This window comes from Spermophilus citellus, assembly GCF_964194105.1.
Source record: "Spermophilus citellus genome assembly, chromosome: 3".
Classification (NCBI taxonomy): domain Eukaryota; kingdom Metazoa; phylum Chordata; class Mammalia; order Rodentia; family Sciuridae; genus Spermophilus; species Spermophilus citellus.
Window position 1 is genome coordinate 151,252,861 of NC_138184.1, and position 20,063 is coordinate 151,272,923.

General features: G+C 34.8%; 1 protein-coding gene across 1 annotated transcript; it reads left to right on the forward strand.

Moving 5' to 3' along the window:
* Positions 1-436: 436 nt before the first annotated feature.
* Positions 437-19,160, forward strand: MACC1 (MET transcriptional regulator MACC1; the record flags this gene model as incomplete). The annotated part of the gene is made up of 4 exons (XM_081285137.1): positions 437-551; positions 1,964-4,005; positions 6,879-7,067; positions 18,948-19,160. 4 exons carry the CDS (start codon positions 437-439, stop codon positions 19,158-19,160), a joined length of 2,559 nt encoding a protein of 852 aa, XP_081141263.1.
* Positions 19,161-20,063: the final 903 nt, after the last annotated feature.

Here is a 20,063-nt window from a genome sequence, read left to right on the forward strand (position 1 = left end):
TCTTACACATGTGTACACAAATAATGTGATTTTTCTGGTAATTGCATTGAATATAGAGAAGAATTTGGGAGAGGATTTTCAAGGTTGTATATTTAGTCTTCCAACCATTATATTAAGAAGGTCTATTTATTGAGATTTCAACTTACAATTCTTTTTTTTTGTTGTTCTTAGGGTTTCCATTTAGTCATTTTTTTATGGGCTCGGTAATGTATTTCCAGGTTTCCTTGTTGGTATAATACATAATCTGAACATTTTTCAACAGCATGATAATACATATCTAGTCCATTATCCTACCAGAAGTAGAAGACTTATGTAAAGTATTTTTAAATGCAGTTGTCTATTTAAATATCTATTACCATTTTGAATTTGTTTCTTCTGCCAATGTGTATATGGATGCTTACAAAAAACACATGTCTATTTACTTTTAGGTGGGAAAATGGTAATCTGTGAAATAGCCCATTTTTGGTCAGGAGGAACTACACGAAGTAGAGTTGAAGGAAATTTGATTGACATGGAAGGAGAAAACCTCTCAAAAAATTGCAATATTACAGGTACAGAAATGTATGACTATTGTAATTTTTCCATGTATGTAAATCAGATCCATCATCAATAGCTACTGAATGTGTACTTCTAAAATCCACCAATAAGTCCTGAAGTTCTACCTCCTGTTACAGGAGATTAAAAGAATTATAAAATCCTCTTGTTATCACAGAATTGTTTTAGTATTATTGAAGACATGCAAAAATGTACAGCTTATAATTAGATTATAATAAATTTTATAAAAAGGCAAAAATCATTAATAAATGAGTAGTATAGGCAACAAATAGAATGAATCTGGGGTAAAAGAGATCTTTGGAAGATGGAGGGATTTAAGAAAACTTCCCAGGACAGAAAACAATGGAATTGATCCTAGAGAAAAAAATGAATTTTAAGAATTAAGAGTCATTGGATTGAAAATCAGTGTAGAAATAAAAGAAAAACTACTTTTATTTTCTAATTTTTAATATATAACACTTTAATGTATAACCATTCTACAAATATTAAACCAAAAAGTTAAGAAGTTTACTTGAATTCTTTTCTTTCTTTCTTTTTTCCTATAGAAACTTGGATGATTTGATTGCCCATTTTGGCTTTCATTTCCTCCAGATTATCACCAGTTTCACAAAGTCCCCAGATTCTTTACTAATATTTTCTTAGAAATGGCCAAGTATAATTCACTCTAAACATTAAAAAAATGTCTCCAACATTGTGGGATATATAGAAATTCTTTATGAAAATGAATATTTTAATGTGTTATAATTCTCAAAACACTCAGTTTCCAAAGCAATAATATATCATTGTAAGTTCACAAAAGTTCAACAAATTCCTTCAAATACTATCCAACAGTGGTCTATTTTTTCAATGTTCCTTCTTTCTTCCTCCCTCTCTCTCACATACAAATTCAATGTTATTAAAATTTATCAATACAACATTCTCAGAAAATAATCTAAAAATTTTTTGCTGCCTGTCTAATACAGTGGATTGTTTTATAAAATTAGACCTACTGTGTAGGGTCTAATGATGTCTAATCTAGATAACTGAATTCATTTTGTTCATTTTGGGAAGATGAAACATAAAATAGTAAGGCAAAAATGAATACCAGTCTAAGTAATTTTCAAGGAAATGTGTTAAATGTATTACACTCTGAAGTGTTTGATATTTGTTTAGTTTATGTACAATGATGTCTTTAGATAAAATAACTCTACCTTTACTCAAAATACTTTGGCAGAAATTTTCCTTGTTCTTATTACATGAGAATTTGACCAAATTTTACATTAAGTTTGTGGCAGCTACTAGACTAGAGAGCAAAAAGCAAAATGAAAAGTAAATCTTGAATTTTTAAGCTATGGGAATAATGAGTCTTGGTTGTATCTCAGATTGCCACCTTATTTTTGTTTTGTTTTATTTTTATTTAAATAACAAGAATGGCAAGACCCAGGCTTGCTTTACAATGGGCCAGATGCTGTCACTCTTCAAGATGACAAGGCTTTGAAAGTTACAAATCCCTTCTGGAAGGAACTATCTGCTTCTAACCCATTTCTGGATGATATCACTCAGCTAAGAAATGACCAGAAGAAAGAGAATATCTCCATTTTGAAAGAAGATCCTTTTCTTTTTTTAAGAGAAATTGAAACTGGAAATTCTTTTGATTCCTCTGATGATGAACTTGATGTGCATCAGTTGCTCAGCAAGTCTCCCTTAAGGAAATCAGGAAGATCCCAAAGTGTTTTAGAACTTCTGGGCATTTTAGGTGACACCACGAATACTCATCAGAGTATGCAAGACTGTGACCAAATCCTAGCACAAGACTTAGAATGGCTTCAAAATGATCGGGAGGCTTATAAAATGGCTTGGTTAAGTCAACGCCAATTGGCTCGCTCCTGCTTGGATTTGAATACAATGAATCAGAGTCCTGGATGGGCCCAAACACAAGTTGCAGAGACCATCACAGTTTGTAAACTCAACCACCAAGGAGGGTCCGTACAGTTACCTGAGTCAGACATCACTGTCCATGTGCCCCAAGGTCATGTAGCTGTGGGAGAATTCCAAGAGGTATCTCTAAGGGCTTTTCTTGATCCTCCACAAATGCTTAATAATGATCTTTCATGCACTGTAAGCCCTCTGTTGGAAATCATGTTAAGCAACCTTAATACAATGGAAGCTGTTTTGTTAGAAATGAAAATTGGGGCTGAAGTAAGAAAGGATCCTTTCAGCCAAGTGATGACACAAATGGTGTGCTTACACAGCCTGGTCAAAGAGGGTCCTTTCAAAGTAGTAAACAACTGCTATGTTTATAAAGACACCATCCAAGTCAAGCTGGTAGACTTGAGTAAGGTGATGTATCTAGTGATTGCTGCACAACCTAAAGCTATTCAGTCACCACCTGCTACCATTTGGGATTACATTCACAAAACGATCTCAATTGGAATTTATGGCCCCAAATACATCCATCCCAATTTCACTGCTATTTTCACAGTTTGTGGACATAGCTATATGCCAGGAAAGCTTACAATCCCTGATATTAAAAAGGATGGAAAAAGCACATCTCCTGTTGTATTTCAGCTCTGGGGAAGGCATTCGTTTTTGCTTGACAAGCCACAGGATTTAAATATTTCCGTGTTTTCATGTGATCCCAATTTTGAAGTAAAAGTGCAAGGAGATGGGAAACAAATTAAACAAAAGCAGTTGGAATCAGGTGAGGTGGTTCATCAACCAGTTTTCTTTTCTTTAGTAGACTGCAGAGAGATGCACTTGTTTGTTTTCCGTGTTCAGGTGGAGCCTCCTAATGGTAGACCAGTTGCACAGTTCTTTATCACTTCACCTGATCCAGCTCCCAACCTAAAAAGGCTCTCAAATCTGCCAGGTTATCTGCACAAGGAGAAAGAGGACAAGTCCACGCCGTTATTCTCATCAGTGCTTGTTAAATATCCCACATTCCAAGATAAAAAATTGAACTTTACCAACTATGGGGTAACCCTGAAGACAGTGCTCAGACAAAGCAAGATTGACTACTTTCTGGAATATTTCAAAGGGGACACGATAGCTCTTCTTGGGGAAGGTAAGGTAAAGGCCATGGGGCAGTCTAAAGTGAAGGAATGGTATGTGGGAGTCCTCAGAGGGAAGATTGGACTTGTGCACTGCAAAAATGTCAAGGTGATTTCAAAAGAACAAGTCATGTCTGTGTCTGATAGTATCTTTACAACCAGGAATCTTCTTGAGCAAATTGCCCTGCCCTTTAAAAAACTGACTTATATATACTCAGTTGTATTGACCTTGGTGTTAGAAAAAGTTTATGACTGGAAAGTTTTAGCCGGCGTCCTGGGGTACTCTCATCTGGCACTGGAAAACTTTGATCAAATGCAAGCAGACAAAGAATCAGAAAAGGTTTCTTATGTTGTCAAGAAGCTAAAGGAAGATTGCCATGGAGACAGAAATACAAGGAAGTTTCTTTATGAACTTACTGTGGTGAGTATTGCTTGATCATAGTAATTTATTTACCACAGATAATTTTATTAACTTTTAACCAAACATGTGAGAGGGGAAATATATATTTTTTTAAAAAGCAGCTTCACATAAGTCAAAGTCACTTCATAACAAACATAGAACCGATCCTAAAAGATCATACAATTGGGTTTTTTAGATTTGAGATTCAATTGTGATTTTTTTCTCAGAAAATAAGGCCCCAAAGATTATCTTTTAAAGGGAGATTAAAGGTTCTGTTTGTGCTGGGCCTAAAACTTATAAGACATTTTCTTCTCTTCCTCTCTCAAATATTTAGATAGCCCTAAAATATCAGAATGGCTCCATAATGTGAAAGCAAACTTAAACAAAACTAACCTGGCCATTGCTAGAGGTCTACTTTTCAGTGTTTTTCTTTTTTCAAATATTTAATCAATGTCCTTTACTTTAGCATTTTTTTTTCTTCGTGCAATACATTATAACCCAAGCAATGATATTGGTGATTCTAAATCCTATTTGAATAGGAGTCTCAGGATCAACATTTTTCTGCATGGTATTCATCCCAGTGGAAGGCTCAGGGGAGAGTTATAAAGAATTGTTTTGTCTTTGAAGTAGAAATTCAATATTTTGTTAAAATATCAAGACCATATTTCTAAAAATGATTGAACTATTTATTTATAAACAATAATGATGATAGCTAATACCCTCTTGAAACAAAGCTATATGTGTGTTTGTGTGTAGAAAAAAAAGTTTGTATAGGTACATGTGTTGGAGTGTGTACTAAACAAATAACAACAACAATGACATGACACATAACAATGAAAAATGGTGCCCTATAGGAGATGAGTGAGATTATCCAAGGGGGTTCATAACAGAGGAGTAAAGTTTTAAAGTATAAAAGGAGGAAAAAAGGGGGGCTGGGGTTGTGGCTCAGCGGTAAAGTGCTCACCTAGCATATGCAAAACCCTGGGTCCAAGCTTCAGCACCACATAAAAATAAATAAAATAAATGTATTATGTCCAACTACAATTAAAAAATAAGTTTTAAAATGAGGAAAAATAATTAGAGAAGAAATTTAGTGTGTGACATTAACAATAATTTATATATTAAAGGAATAAATATTAAAAAAAACTTTTCCTCCCCTTCAATATTTTTGATGGTTCTAAAATGATACCAAGAGTAGTTAAAGTTTAAAAGGCCCACTATCCATTTGGTAAGTGGATAGTTTTATTATGATATGCTGCAATCTCACTTAATCTGGGCCTTTGGAGGCTGAACGCTAGAGGCCATGCTGCCTGATGGAAGCTCACCTGAATTTTGCAATAGCATGTTACCTCTCAGAGCTTCACATTCAGTATGTATTGACAAAAGTTTGAATTGAAATTGCTCTCTCTCTCTTCAGTGGAACTCTCAGTCATATTGGCCCAATGACCTAAAAATTTAAGCCTACTCATACCTGGGCATTTTGGGAGTATGATAATTAATACAGTATTTTGAATGGCTACATAGAAAATTCTGGTGGAGAACCCATTCATACAAGTAGGTCCCAAGGGAGCTCTTAAACTCCTATAGTGCCTATGCAGGATTCAGGACTCCTGAATGAAGGCATAAGCTAGGTCATCTCACAGGAAAGTGAGTGAGTGTAAAGTGAGAGCACATTCTTGTCTCTTCAGTCTTTCTTTGTACAACAAACACACTCCTCCCCCCCCCCCCCTTGGACTGTATATAAATTTGGAGAACTGGCCAGATTAGGAAATTAAAGAGTGGCTATCCTTATATACGTGACACTCTGTGAAGTCCTTCAGCATCTGATTTAATCTTCATATTTATTAATCATTGGACAGTGGTATTAACACTATATCCATTTTTAAATCATTATTTTCTATGGCTACATAGAAAATTCTATTGAATAATTCATTTGAAGTCTTATAGTTTGTGGAGACAGATTTTAAACTCAGGTTTTATGACTTCAAGCAAAAAGATTCTTTTTGCTAAAAAACCAAATAACAACAACTGGACTGTGGAGCGGTAAAGCCATTCCACATTACTAAAAGTCCTGCAGGGTCCTGCTGACTTGGATTGCTTCTCACTGAGGCTGTAATTTCTCAGTAGAAATGCAGGGCTTAGTCTAGTCTCTGTAGAAAACCACAGGCGGCCCTTCTATGTGTATATTTACATGAGAATAAACACACTTTGTCAACTTCAGTAGTTACCTAATTTGGTCATTCATTTGTACTTATTATACTGTGTTTGTAGATAAAGGTTCCAAGTGCCACTAAGTAATGAGAAGCTGCTAAATACTTTATTGTTGTTGTTGTCTTTCTTTTTTGCTTATTTGACCAGATAAGAGAATACATAGATATAATCACATTTTTAAAAGTGTATTCAAAGCAGAACAGCAACTTACAGAATTGTTTGAAACATACATGGTGAGTGAAAAAGTTCAGATGCCTAAAAAGGAAGAAAGAGTGGTGGTTTTCCATTTTGCATGTAGAAGACTCTGTTTTATCTTTAATACCTTATGGTTTATATTTAACACAATTACATTACTGGAGGGAGGTATTTGGTTATTTTTAAAATTTATAAATGTCATTAGCTTTGTTCCAAGCCGGAGTACCTGATTCATATGCAATAGGCATGATTCTGGGAAATTTTAGACTCTTGTGGGAGGAAGAGTGCTGGAGATTGAACTCAGAACCTCACACGTGCTAAGTATGTGTGTTGAATTGCTGAATCAAATATTTAGGTTTCAGAAAACTTAGTTATATGTGTGGTGAAAAGAAGGACTCCAGTTTCTAGAATAAGTAATAAAAATTTTAATTGAAAGGAAAAAATCAAAATGAGTTGTTTTTAATTATGATATATAATTGCTGCCACAGGCTCTACTAAAGATCGACTGTCAAGGGTTGGTAGTGCATCTTCTCCAAGAAGCTGTTATTCTGACTTCAGCTGTCAAACTTGGAAAAGGCTGGAGGGAACTTGCTGAAAAGTTAGTAAGACTCACCAAGCAACAAATGGAGGCATATGAAATTCCTCACTGTGGAAAAACTGGAGATGTTGCTGCCGAGGTGAGATTTTTTTTTTTTATATGTCTAATTTAATAGTGAAAAGTTGCAGAACATGTAAAGAAAATGCAATCAACATCAGACCACATCCATGGATTAGCTGGGTACAAATATTCCAGTGATGAGCATACATAAAATATTCTGTATCTTTCAAATGAGAAGCATTTCAAGATACTGAAGTTTAAGAAAATATTCTCTATTATATTAAATTTGACCTGGTAGAAGCAAAATGTATGTTCTCCACCTCCTTTGGGGGCATAGAGTTCATTATTAAGGTTTTGAGGTAATTTTTTTTTTCTGTGAAACAACTATTCTAGCTGGGTTATCAGGACAAAGAAACCTTTCCACAAAGAGTAAAAACGACAGAACTCCTTATCAGAATCCCAACAGCTGCAGAAAGTGTCAGTAGTCCAGCTTCCAAGTTCCTGGAGCCTGGGTCTCCATCAGGGACTCCAAATCACTTTAGCCAGGAGGAGCTAAGAACTGAAGACTTATTTTCCCCTCGTAAACTACATTTATCTCTGTAAACTGTACAGGTATTTCTGATACTGTAGTATCAAGTGCCTTGCATGAAATGGACATAAGTGTTTAGTAGATGAGACAAAAGACCAAAAGTCATTACAAAGGGGAAAAAAACAATATTATGAGGAATGTGCTCTTCAGATTTCAATATTTCATTTCACTGACTAAAAAGTTGTCTTATTGAAAGCACAACCTTTTTTTCCCCCTCTTTTTTTCTTAATACTCTATTTTTAAAGAGTTTTCTTGAGAATAATTGGAAAGTTATTTATTCTATCAGCCTCCTTAAGCATCTGGCTTCTTTCTAATTGTTTATAGTTTGTCTTCCCCCAATCTTGATGGGAACCAACCAACAGCACACTTTTCCATTATTTACTTTTGCATAGCCCAAATCATAAATGTCTAAGTCTGTGCCTAGGGCTGATGCATACTCAGAAGCAAAGAGGAAAGCCCCTAGCTGTTCTCCTAGGGGCTATAGTTCAGTTTCTTGTGATTAATACTAACAATCTTCACTCTGAACATGTTATTAAAGAGTTAGAAAAATCCATGGTGTATAAACTAAAGCCATTCCAAAAAACCTGTTATGCTAATTTCTTTCCCCCTAACCAAATATAGCTGTAAAAGGTTTTTTATTTGGAAGGAGTTGATTCTTAAATATGATCCATTCATAATTCAAGTAGTTGATTTCAGAACACACAGTTATTAGTTCCAAGTAGGGGATGCAGAAGGAAGGAACCAGTATTAGGACAGGGAGGAATCCAGGTTAGTGATTCCGGTGCTACTTCTGTTTCCTTTATTTCACTTCATAGGGGTAGATTCTCCAAAATTGCCCTCCAAGTGTGTCAGTGCCCTTACTTGGGATTTTTCACTGATTTTTGTCTTCTTTTCAACTTCTCTCTCTTACCTTTGTTCTATCTTTATTGTGTTTAATGGACAAATATATACCAGGCAGGGGTTCTGAAAATATTTTGAAAATTAAGTTTTTTAATAACAACATAAGCTTTTAGCAACAAGAAGAAAAATCTTGTCTTTGGAGACATATAAGGCTGGCATTTTTTAAATTAAGCATCTCCCAAACTTAAAATTAAGAAATATTACTCAACTTCTCTAATGGCATTATAATTCCTACATAAAAACAAAACTATAAAGCTTAGAATCTGATTATATGCAAAATACATTTTTCAGAATATTTATTTGGAAAACTGTACAGGTATTTCAGCCTGTTAATACTATAAAAAGATGTAACACTTGCCAAGGTTTTTCCGAAAAATTTAGTGCAAATTCACTGAAGTTTTTCTGAGGATATTTAGAGATTTAAATATAGAGAAGTAAATAAAGTATTAGAAAAATAGACTATTTTTTTAAAGTTGGATTTTACAAGGGAAAGTGGTAGGGATTTGGGGAATTTCTGTGCTAATCTTTTTTTTTTTTTTTTTTCTTTTTTGGTACTAGGGATTCAACCCAGGGGGACTTAACCACTGAGCCACATCCCCAGCCCATTTTTAATCTTTTATTTTGAGACAGGGATTTGCTAATTGCCAAGGCTGGCCTCCTCCTGCCTTAGGCTCCTGAGCAGCTGGGATCACATGTGTGCACCACCATGCCCAACTTGTGCTAAAATATTAATAGGCCTGGAGAATGTTATCATATATAGCAATAATTTTTGTATAACACTTTTCCATTGGCTACCTGCTTAACAATAAAGAAAATGCTCCTTCCATAAGGTTCAGTACAAATTTGAAGTCCCCTTAGCCCACTGAGTGCCACCTCAAGCAAAGGCACCGATATGCTTCTGGAGGATGCTTCATCTGATGTACCACATTAAGCCATCTTTCCTGTGGAAGACCAGGGAAGCCAATGTTCCTAATCATAATATTTTATCCATCTTAGAAACCACTCAGCACACAAAGGTGTATTTTTAATTAGTCAATGCAGGTGTGACTCTCTTTTGTATCATTTAGGAGCATTCTTTATTCCTTTTCATTTTCTGACTGGCAACTGGATTGTTCATGGCACTTTTTTCTAGGTCTACATTAAAGACTTGAAAGTAGATGATCTTCAAATAGTTAATTTTATTTATTTATTAAGTGAATGAAAGTTTCTTCATGGAATTCTTCCCACTTGTTTAGCATTGTTCCCTTGTATCTATGCCCTCAATGTTTTAATCAGTGATATACTTAGCATGTTTTCTGGGTCTCTCAGTTCTCACCATTGGTTTATGAACTACAGAAATCACCAACAGAATAAAAAATGAAATTTTTTTTCTATTGAAAGCTGAATTGGGCTGGGGATGTGGCTCAAGTGGTAGCGCGCTCGCCTGGCGTGCGTGCGGCCCGGGTTCGATCCTCAGCACCACATACCAACAAAGATGTTGTGTCCGCCGAGAACTAAAAAATAAATAAATATTAAAAATTCTCTCTCTCTCTCTCCTCTCTCACTCTCTCTTTAAAAAAAAAAAAGAAAGCTGAATTGAACATTGGTTTGGGAATTGGGATAAACTGTCAATATTTAAATAACAAGTTTTTAAAGAAATATATTAGTAGATGAGAATGATAATAGTTACAACTTATTGACTATTACTGGATGTCTGTTAATCATTATGAGCTTTTTAATTACAATGTCTCATTTCTATCAACAAACTTTGTAAGGAATACATTATTACAATCCCATTTATGCCTATACAAAATAAGTTTGAGCACATTTGTATAATTTTACCCAGAGTTACATGGTTGTTAAGTTACATAGATAAAATTCAAATCCACTTTGTCTTATACAAAGTCCTAACTAGCGTGCTAGGTTGATGATGATAATGATGAATTATTGGATTTAGAAAAGATTAAAGTTGCCAGGAACAATCAGGGGACATGTCCTAGTTCTAAAGGATGAGGAACATTCAAATAATTGGAGAGGATTGAGAATTCAGAATTTCTGGAAATTAGTCAGTTCTAGAGACCAATGAAGAGAAGATGTGAGGGTTTGCCTTAATAATCATTGGGAGATGTGGTTGGCACATATGATGGGGTCAATGCAGGAGAGTATTGAATGACTTCCAAATCATAGAGATTAAGCTTCCTGGCCTGAATTCCCAATCCAAAGTGTTATCCTAGAACATTGAGCAAGTGATTTTGTAGGACTTTTTTTATTTTTTAGTAAAATTAGGTGGATAATATTATCTTATTTATCAGATGTCAAATTTTTGTTGAGGATCAAATGAGTTAATATATAAAAATATTTGTGACAATCACTTTGCATTGTTGGGGATCGCAAATAAGTCAAGATGGCGCCTGGCAGTTTGCCAGGAGGAGTGGTTTGTGAGGCAACGCCACAGAGCCATTAAGATGGTGGAGATTCCTTATTGGCTGATTGCTGTATCTGGATGATGCTAATTGAGTCAAGCTGTGTGTAATCAGTTAGGTACATATACCTCTGCTGCTCCGCAATAAAGCAGCTCCTGCTACCTAGGGTGCCCGCTACCTTGAGTTCACGCTCAGTTCCTGCTGAGTTTCCCTGCAATAAAGCAGTCCCCGCTTCAACCTTCAAGTTGCTTGTCATCTCCCGGTTATTTGCCCAGCCGGACTGCAGCATTGTATATTGTAATGACTAAATATGTAGCACCTGTTATTTTGATGAAGAGGAAAAGGTGAATTTGACCACTTTATGATAGTGAGTGATTTTGTAAAAGAGAATAAAATATTTTAGTAATACGATTGAGAAAGAATGCAGGTGAGGAAAAAGTCAGCAATAATTTCAAGCAGTCTGAGAAACTGGCAGAACGTTAATGCATGGAAAAAAATGAGAAAATGTCTTGGCTGATTAGCTTTTTCTTATGGGCTGAACATTTAATTTTCCTTGGAAAATCTCTGTTGCAAAAGGTAATAAGAATGTCCTTAGAATAATATGTTTTTCTGGCTTATGTGTAATTCCTGAGTCTGCTTACAGGGATATTGAATTGTCTGGTTCTATATCTGGACCTGGCTTAGTTCTAGCCTTGGTATTTATATCCCTTTTTTGCTGCTTTTTTTTTTTTTTTTTTTTGCAATGAAAAACATAGTTTCATTTTCTTAAAGAAGAGAAAAGTCTTATATGGAAATTCACCTAACGATGGTAAAATGTATAGAATAATCTCTCAAATCTTCATTGTTCAAGCTGGAAATTAGACACAATTATATTAGATAATTGTCATCTACTTTGTACAATTCTTTACTTGTTGCTGCTATCTTCAGTTTCAAAATTATACTTGGCTTTTTGGAATGATGGAAGAAAGAAAAAAGGAATGGAATTCTTTGTTAATACATATTATTCCAGTGGCCTTTTATTTAATTCTATATCATGTGTCATTACCACACTGAAAAATGAATAGAAATAATAACCATAGTAGGGTCAATATTTTAAGTATATTTTTAAATGGACTTAGATGTAATAATGTTTGATTTTGATTTTAGGTTTTCTTTATCAAGGTCTATTACTAGAGAATTTAAATACAAGGAATTCCAACATCTAGCTAAGCATCAGACCAATATTTCAGCTTCTTCTCTCTTTTGAAAACGACAGCAACCTTATCTTCAATAACATTTATATAATTACTAATTGCAGGTGATATAAAGCCTACGTGTATACTGTAAATGATGTCCTTAAGACAGAAGTCATGTAATAATCATTAAGAAGGCACGCTTGCCTTAATACTTCTTCAGCTAATGGTACTTAAAATGAAATGTTGCTCCTATAATTTTATGAGGAAGGTAGGTGGATTATTAATCCATGAATGTGGCAAAATGTAATTATCCAAAGGTAGTTAAAAGGTAGTTAAAATCAATTACATTTATTTATGCTATTTATATTTTATGAGTTAAAAAAAAAGACATAGAATGCTATGCTTACATCCGAATTGCTTTTATTCATGCCACATTCATCCTCTAGTGCATTTATCTAATAAGTCTTATTGGCTTCTGGGAATAAGCACTCTAAATATGGAAAACTTTATTTTTGTCTCTAATCCCGTTTCATTTCTTTTGGCATCCCACATATTACTTTTCCATTGCTCCCTTATCTTTTACTTTGTCCCCAAATACTGAGAGGATAAATCAAAGGGAAGATATATTCCTTGCACAAAAAAGCTGAGACTTTGTAAAACTGCTCAACTTGATAGACTAAATTATTACTGATACTGCCCTTTATAGAAGGGAATCACTGCACAGAGATGAGAAATGAACAATTCTGCTTTTATCAGCCTCATGCTTTGTATTCAAGGGTGAATCCATAACACCATAAGATTAACATTAAAAATCTTAGAGACTTAAGAAGGCAGCCTATGTATCCAATATTTATATATTTCTGATTGAGATGAGAATGCTGAGATAATTTGTTTTGTGGTTAAGAAAAACTCAACAAAAACTCACAAAAGCATGCTTTCCTTTTGAATTGTTGAGAGATGAATACAGAATTTCTGCATCTTTCCTTAATCATATTAAGCAAGAGCAGAAAAACTACTTTTAAAATACAGAATATAACATAAACCTGGAAGAGATCTTAGCAGTTCACAACTCATTTCCAGCTTTTATAGGACTTAGGTTAATCTGGAAAGAAAATTATTTATTCTACCCATTTTATTCCTTCCAACATTTCTAGAGATGATAAATTTATTTTCTCTTTAATGTATCATAAAATGTAGTGATATGTATTCTTGAACAAAATTTCACAGAGTTTATGGTTGGTTAATATATCAAAGTTATCTCTTGTGTTTTTGCGTTTGATAGTATGTGATTATTTTAGCAAGAAAACTAGAAAAAAATAAGAAAGACTTAAGAAATAAAAGTTTAAGTATTTAAGGACTTGAATCCAAATGTGACTTATCCATTCCAGAAAAGACAAAAAACAAAACAAAACAAAAAATCCCCAAACCATTAGATTATTGCATTCATGAAAGCTGGGTTTTTATTAATCTTTGTTAAGGCAAACTCAATTTTGAAAAAGTTGTATTTTCCACACCAGGCAGATATTTTCTCATTAAGGGAAAACATAAATAATGAAATTTAGTATTTTTATCAGCAATAAATATTGACATATGCTTTTGTTCCTTCTCAATTTCTCTTAATACTTGTCCTTCTAATTATTCACCCCGACTTCATAATAATCTTAATTTCTATGTTTGTGTTCATGCCTAAAGAAAGTTAACCATTTTTCCTGTGTATTTTGTATATGTTCCACTTTAATCCACAATAACCCTAAGTTTTCCATCCAGCAGAGTTATAATTCAAACCAAAATCTCCTTTCTATATAAAATTTACTTTTTATAGATTTTTTCCTATTAAAAATCCCCCTATTTTCCATTGATCCTCCTCCTCTTCCTCTCTTTCATTTTTCCTTCAACACTCAAATTTCAAATGTGACTTCCTTTTATTTTTATTTATTTTTTGGTACTGAGGATGGAAGCCTGAGGCACACAACCATTGAGCCACATCCCCAGCCCTTTTTTTGGTATTTTATTTAGAGACAGTCTCACTGAGTTGCTTAGGACGTCGCTAAGTGGCTGAAGCTGGCTTTGAATTCACAGTCCTCCTGTCTCAGCCTCCTGTCAAATGTGACATCTTTATTCTGTGACTTTAATTTATTTGCTGCTTGATCATATCTCTAGTATGCTCTGCACTCATCCTCTTCAAACTGCTTTCGCCAACGTTTCCAAAGGTTAGACAACTGAACAATCTTGAGTTTTCTAATTTTTTCTTTATATTTTCACATCACTTTACATTATCAGTAGTGAAGGAGATTACAGAAAAAGGGATATTCTCTGTAGTTTGGTGGTAAAATGTTGCATACCCAGTTCTCCAAGAGGGAAATGCTCTCATTTATAGCTTTTGTTAATTTCCATGGCTTGACTACTCCCAACATGAGTGATTTAGGCCTAACAATGTGATGTCACATGGAGTTGGGGGCTATGTGAGTGATCAGTCATGGGGAGCTTGTGTGAACTGGTTCTTGTAAATCATTGGATATCCTCCTTGGGATGCTGTTAGTTGCTGCCTTTTGCAACATGAAAGACCTGGCATCATTTTCCATCACTCCAACTCTAGCCTCTCACCATTGTTCTCTTGCTTTCTGTGTCTTATTGTATCCACTAACTATAGACTTGGTTAGGCTTAGAAGTTTCATCCCTTTATTTTCTTATTTGGTGTGTCCCTCTGCTTGCACACTTTTCTCCATTCCTGTAGCATGATGGATGATAACCTCCACAGAGCAGTCAAAGGTTTATTTCCCCGTTCTAATTTCTTACCATATAACTTCCCTCCATTATCTCACATTCAATAAGGGTAATACTAGGCTTCAACAGATAAGAAGCCCCCACTAAAGCATATTCACTTTCTTCCACATCCTACTAGAAAGCATTAAATTCAAACCACATGTTTTAGTCAGTTTTTTTTTTTTTTTTTTTTGGCTGCTATAGACCTGACCAGGACAATTATAGAGGAGTAAAAGTTTACTTGGTGGCTCAGAGTTTCAGAGGTCTCAGTCCACAGATGGCCAGCTTTATTTCTCAGGGCTTGGGGTAAGGCTGAACATCATGGCAGAAGAGAGTAGTAGAGGGGAACGTCTCACATGACGATAAGAAAGTAGAGAAAAAGACTGCGTTTTCCAGATACCAAATATATACCCCAAAGGCACGCCTCCAATGACCCTCTTCCTCCAGCCATACCCTACCCACCTTTAGTTATCACCCAGTTAATCCCATCAGGGGATTCATTCAGTGACTCGGTTAAGGCCCTCATAACTCAATCATTTCGCCTTTGAACATTCTTGCGTTCTCTCACACATAAGATTTTGGGGGAGACCTCACACCCAAACCCTAACACCATATATCAGAAACTTTATGAATTGCCTTCATGTGAACATAAGACATGGGGATTATTATTCATATTTTATGGATTTAATAAATTCAAAGCTCAATTAATTTGATTAATTAATTCAAGTTAACCCATTCCATAAGCAGTGGAACTCAGATACAGTTACAAGATCCATACCAAAACCTATCTTTATTTCCATTGCAACATCTTGTCTCTCAGCCAATGGGATGGTCTTCTTTTTTTCTCCCATTAATTTTAAAATTATAGTAATTCTTTAGTTTTTTCTAACTGTTGTTGACTACCAAGTCTTGTCTGTCCTCCCACTGAGTCAGTGTTTGTGCAAGTATCTGTCTCTCTCCTATGATATAAGTTTCTAAAAGCAAGAGCCATGCTTTAGTCATCATTTTATTCCTTGCTGTAACAAGATTCTTTGTACTGCTAAGAACTCAATCTTGATTTAATAAGTAAACTAACTAATGAACAGTGACTTTGAACAGTATTTTGAATATTTTTTTGCTGTATTTGTACTGTGAGAGCATTTCTTTTTTTAATTTCTTTTTTTCTTCATTTTTTAAAAAAATAAATGACAGTGGAATGCATTACAATTCTTATTACACATATACAGCACAATTTTTCATATCTCTGGTTGTCTATAAAGTATGTTGACACCAATTCATATCTTTGTACATGTACTTTGAATAATGAGTCCATCACATTCCACCATCCTTGCTAACTCCCTCTTCCTTCCCTTTCCCTCCCACCCTTCTCCCCTATCTAGAGTTCATCTATTCCTTCCATGATCCCCCTCCCTACCTGGCTATGAATCAGCCTCCTTATATCAGAGAAAACATTCGGCATTTTTTTTTGGGGGGAGGGGGGTTGGCTAAATTCACTTAGCATTATCTTCTACAATGCCATCAATTTACCTGCAAAAAAAATATGGAACCTTCATGAATTTGTGTATCATCCTTGCTCAGGGGCTATGAGAGCATTTCTGTGTTATCTGTGTTGACAGCTATCAGTGATTTTTATACATGGCAGATCAGATTTTACACTGAAGAAATAGGCAGGTTTAGTTTGTTGCAGTGAGCAACAAAAATCATATGCAAAATATACTCATATTTTAGTACCAATCATGAAGTTTACCAATGCCTGGCTGTTTTCGTCCCAAAGCTATTGTTCCCATTTCTAAACAGATTATGGTTTAGACTCCAGGGGATTTCACATGATTTTAGGGAAATGCCCCTCCTTGCATTTCTAACTAATCCAGGAGACTCCTAGGAAATCTCTTTATAGTTTCAGAAGTATTAATTAGGGTTCAGGACTCGGCAATCTATCCAAATGCCTCTGAATTGCAAGAGCTGAGTGCATGTTCTGCGATTAGTACAAATTGGCAAATTCGAGGGGTTTATATAGATAGCACTCTGCCTAAGTGCCTAAGTAGATGTATCATTGGATCTTTCCTGAATCTGTAGCTTCTAATTTATGCATCACCTGGGTGTATTTCCTACTCCCAGCATCACTGAGAAGATGCTTCATGATTGAGTGTGCCTCAGGGCTTTTCTATACATAGCAATTCATAGTGCTGCAGCAAGATTTTCTACCTAGGAAAGTCAGAGAGGCCATTTTGACCACTTCTAACTACAAAGATACTTAAATTCTCACAGCAGTGATCAACCCCAAAATTACCCATTTGCAATTTTTAAAATACATCTACTTTCTGCTATATTTTATGCTAATCTCCTTTGCTGTCACCTTGTTACCAAAAAGTTCTCAGTTATAATTTATCGTAAATATTTCCAAATGCATCACTGATCAGGTTCAATAACAAAGGGGCTTAGAACAGTCTTAGAAGGCATTAGTTGTAAATACATTATTTTCAGCTATACATGACAAATTGAAAAATGATGTACCAAGTAGAGCATCAGAGGCTTTTAAGTGAATGCAATGTAGAATATAGGTTCCAGAGATTTTTATTGGCAGGATAAACCCACTACAGAATAATCTATTTATCTAGCATTTCCTTTCATCTGAGCAGTCACAGTGAAGACTGAATCTAACAAAAAGGTTCTATTAATATGTTTCAGTTTATCTTCCATTGATGATCTGCAAGTGATGACCTATACTTTGAGAAGTTTGATTTCAATGTAAGTCTTCAGATAAATAAGTGAGAGGGTAGCCCATTCATAGTCTGTCAGTGGTGAAAGATACAATTCTTTATCAATAGGTTTGGTGAGGGTAAAACTTGATGAGGATAAATCTGAGATGAATTTTTTTTGCTGTATCATAGACCTTGATATGATATAACCTTGACAATTATTTTTTCTTTATTTTGCAGAATTGAGCTTTGTCAAGAGAGGTGGGCATATGGGTGTTCATGACACTCTCAACAAATAGTATCAAATTATACTTTGAGACTTTATGTGGATTGAACCAAAATGGAATGGAACTTCTTATTTAGGCTTTTAATTGTTTTCACTTCAATTGTAGATTATATGGTGATATTGAAGGAAAGAGAAAAATGACATCTCAAAGTCCCACTTCATGTGATATTACTGTTAATGGACACTATTTTTAGTGGGCAATTCTGCATAATATTTAGTTCAGTCTGTGTTCCTATGTTTTTCAAGTGATAGAATCATAACTGAATTAGTTTAGTGAGCCCAAATAAGTAGTGATTAATGAAGTTTACATTCCAAATATTCCAATTGTAAGTGCACGGTTCATTATGTCATTTTTCTGTTTTGTCATTACACTGTGTGTGTGTGTGTGTCTATGTGTGTATGCATTCTTCCATTTGTCTTATTTGATCTGCCTTTGTCTCTATTCTCTCTGAGCCTGGTTGCCTTGGTTACCATTACATATGCACTTGTATGTGAAGTATTCCTTTGACGTACATTTATTTCTATGGAAACAATGACATCATTGATGTGGGCAGGTGCAGAGAAAACGAAGTGAAGAAGCATTGAATATTGGTCTTTCTTTGGTCATAAAATGTAACATTGAAGCAATTTTTGAACTAAAGAGCTTTTTTTTTGCTTTCATTTTGACTTGATCATGAAGCTACAATTTTCCTTGCTTATAGACTTGCTGGAATAAAATGAATTAGAACTGTAAAATACGTTATAGAAGTCATTATATGTAGTGTCATAAAATTCACCACATACACTTATAATAATAAGAGTCATTTATTTAACCTTAAGAGTTTATGGTAGTAACATTTGTTATTGTCAAAAAATTGTGCAAGGAGTTTTATCTTAACATCAAAGCAAAGAACAATAAGATGATGCATCAAGAAAAAAGAAAAAAAATACTTATAGTCACTGTTTTAAAAATCTTTAGCTTTAGAAACAGGAATATAACAAAGAACTGATGGTTATTAAACCCTCTTTCTTATGACATCAAATAAGTCCGTGTATAATTGGTATTCCATGTTAAGTCTTAAGAGGTCTTAAACATTTTTAAAAGGCTTCTATTTTCCTGTCTGTTTTATTTCCATGCTATTCAAGTTTATTTTTTCCCTTTGTAGATGATGTGGAAACCTGCCTATGATTTTCTCTATAATTGGAGTGCTCACTATGGAAATAGCTACAGAGATGTTTTACAAGACCTTCAATCAGCTTTGGACAGAATGAAAAACCCTGTAACCAAACAGTGGAGAGACTTAACTGGAGCTTTACTACTAGTAAATTCTTTGGAGATTTTGAGAGTAACTGCATTCTCTACTTCTGAGGATGTATAGGAATAGGGTGTGCTTTTTGGGAAAGGGAGAATGGTAGGGAGAGAGGTGTGAGAGTGTGTGTGTGTGTGTGTGTGTGTGTGTTTAAGAGAGGAAAAATATCTCAGAAAAATTACTCATTTTCTTCATGTTTGAAAAACTGCTTTTTACCTGGTCAAAGTAAGCCTACTGTTTTATCCAAGATTGGGTTTTATAATCAAACATGTTTTTCTATTTCAGAAGCAAACATTAGGCTGCTTTGTTGTTAAGAAAAAAAAAAAAAGAAAAGAAAAGCCCTCTCTCTCTCCTTCAAAGTTATTTCAATTTTCTGAAGTTAAATGACTGCTAGAATAATAAAATTGCACAGATATCAGAATAAACTAGAAGCTCAACATGAGCAATTGGATTTTTGCTGGAGGTGAGGGCAGAGAAGGAGCAAAATGACACTCAGTGGCCAGGAACAGGGCTCCCCTCCTTCTATGACACATGGCTGATTTCTTATGTTCCTGAGTGAAGTTTGCCAGCATTACTCCAGCATTTCTAACGTGGAGAAACCAAGGACTGAAGAGGACACCCAAAGCCAGTATAAAGTTTTCTGCTTGAAAACCTGGTTCTGTTTTTAAGATGTTCATACCACATAACTGAATACTTAAAAAAAAAAAAAAAGAAAGAAACTGCATACAAAGCTTACAGGGAAATGTTAGCCATCTCATTGTAATTGAAACTTGTTCTTTTTTTTCCCCATCTCTTTGCAAGACTGACAGAAGGAAAACATGACTTATCATCACAAATCTGTGTCTGCAGATGCAGACGTGGACCTGGTGTTTTCATCAGCCTCCTTCAGCATGTTGGGTGATAGCTAATCCTGCCTAAGTCAGACTTTTTCTGCAGGATCCTAACATAAAGTAGTTCTATACCTTTCAGGGA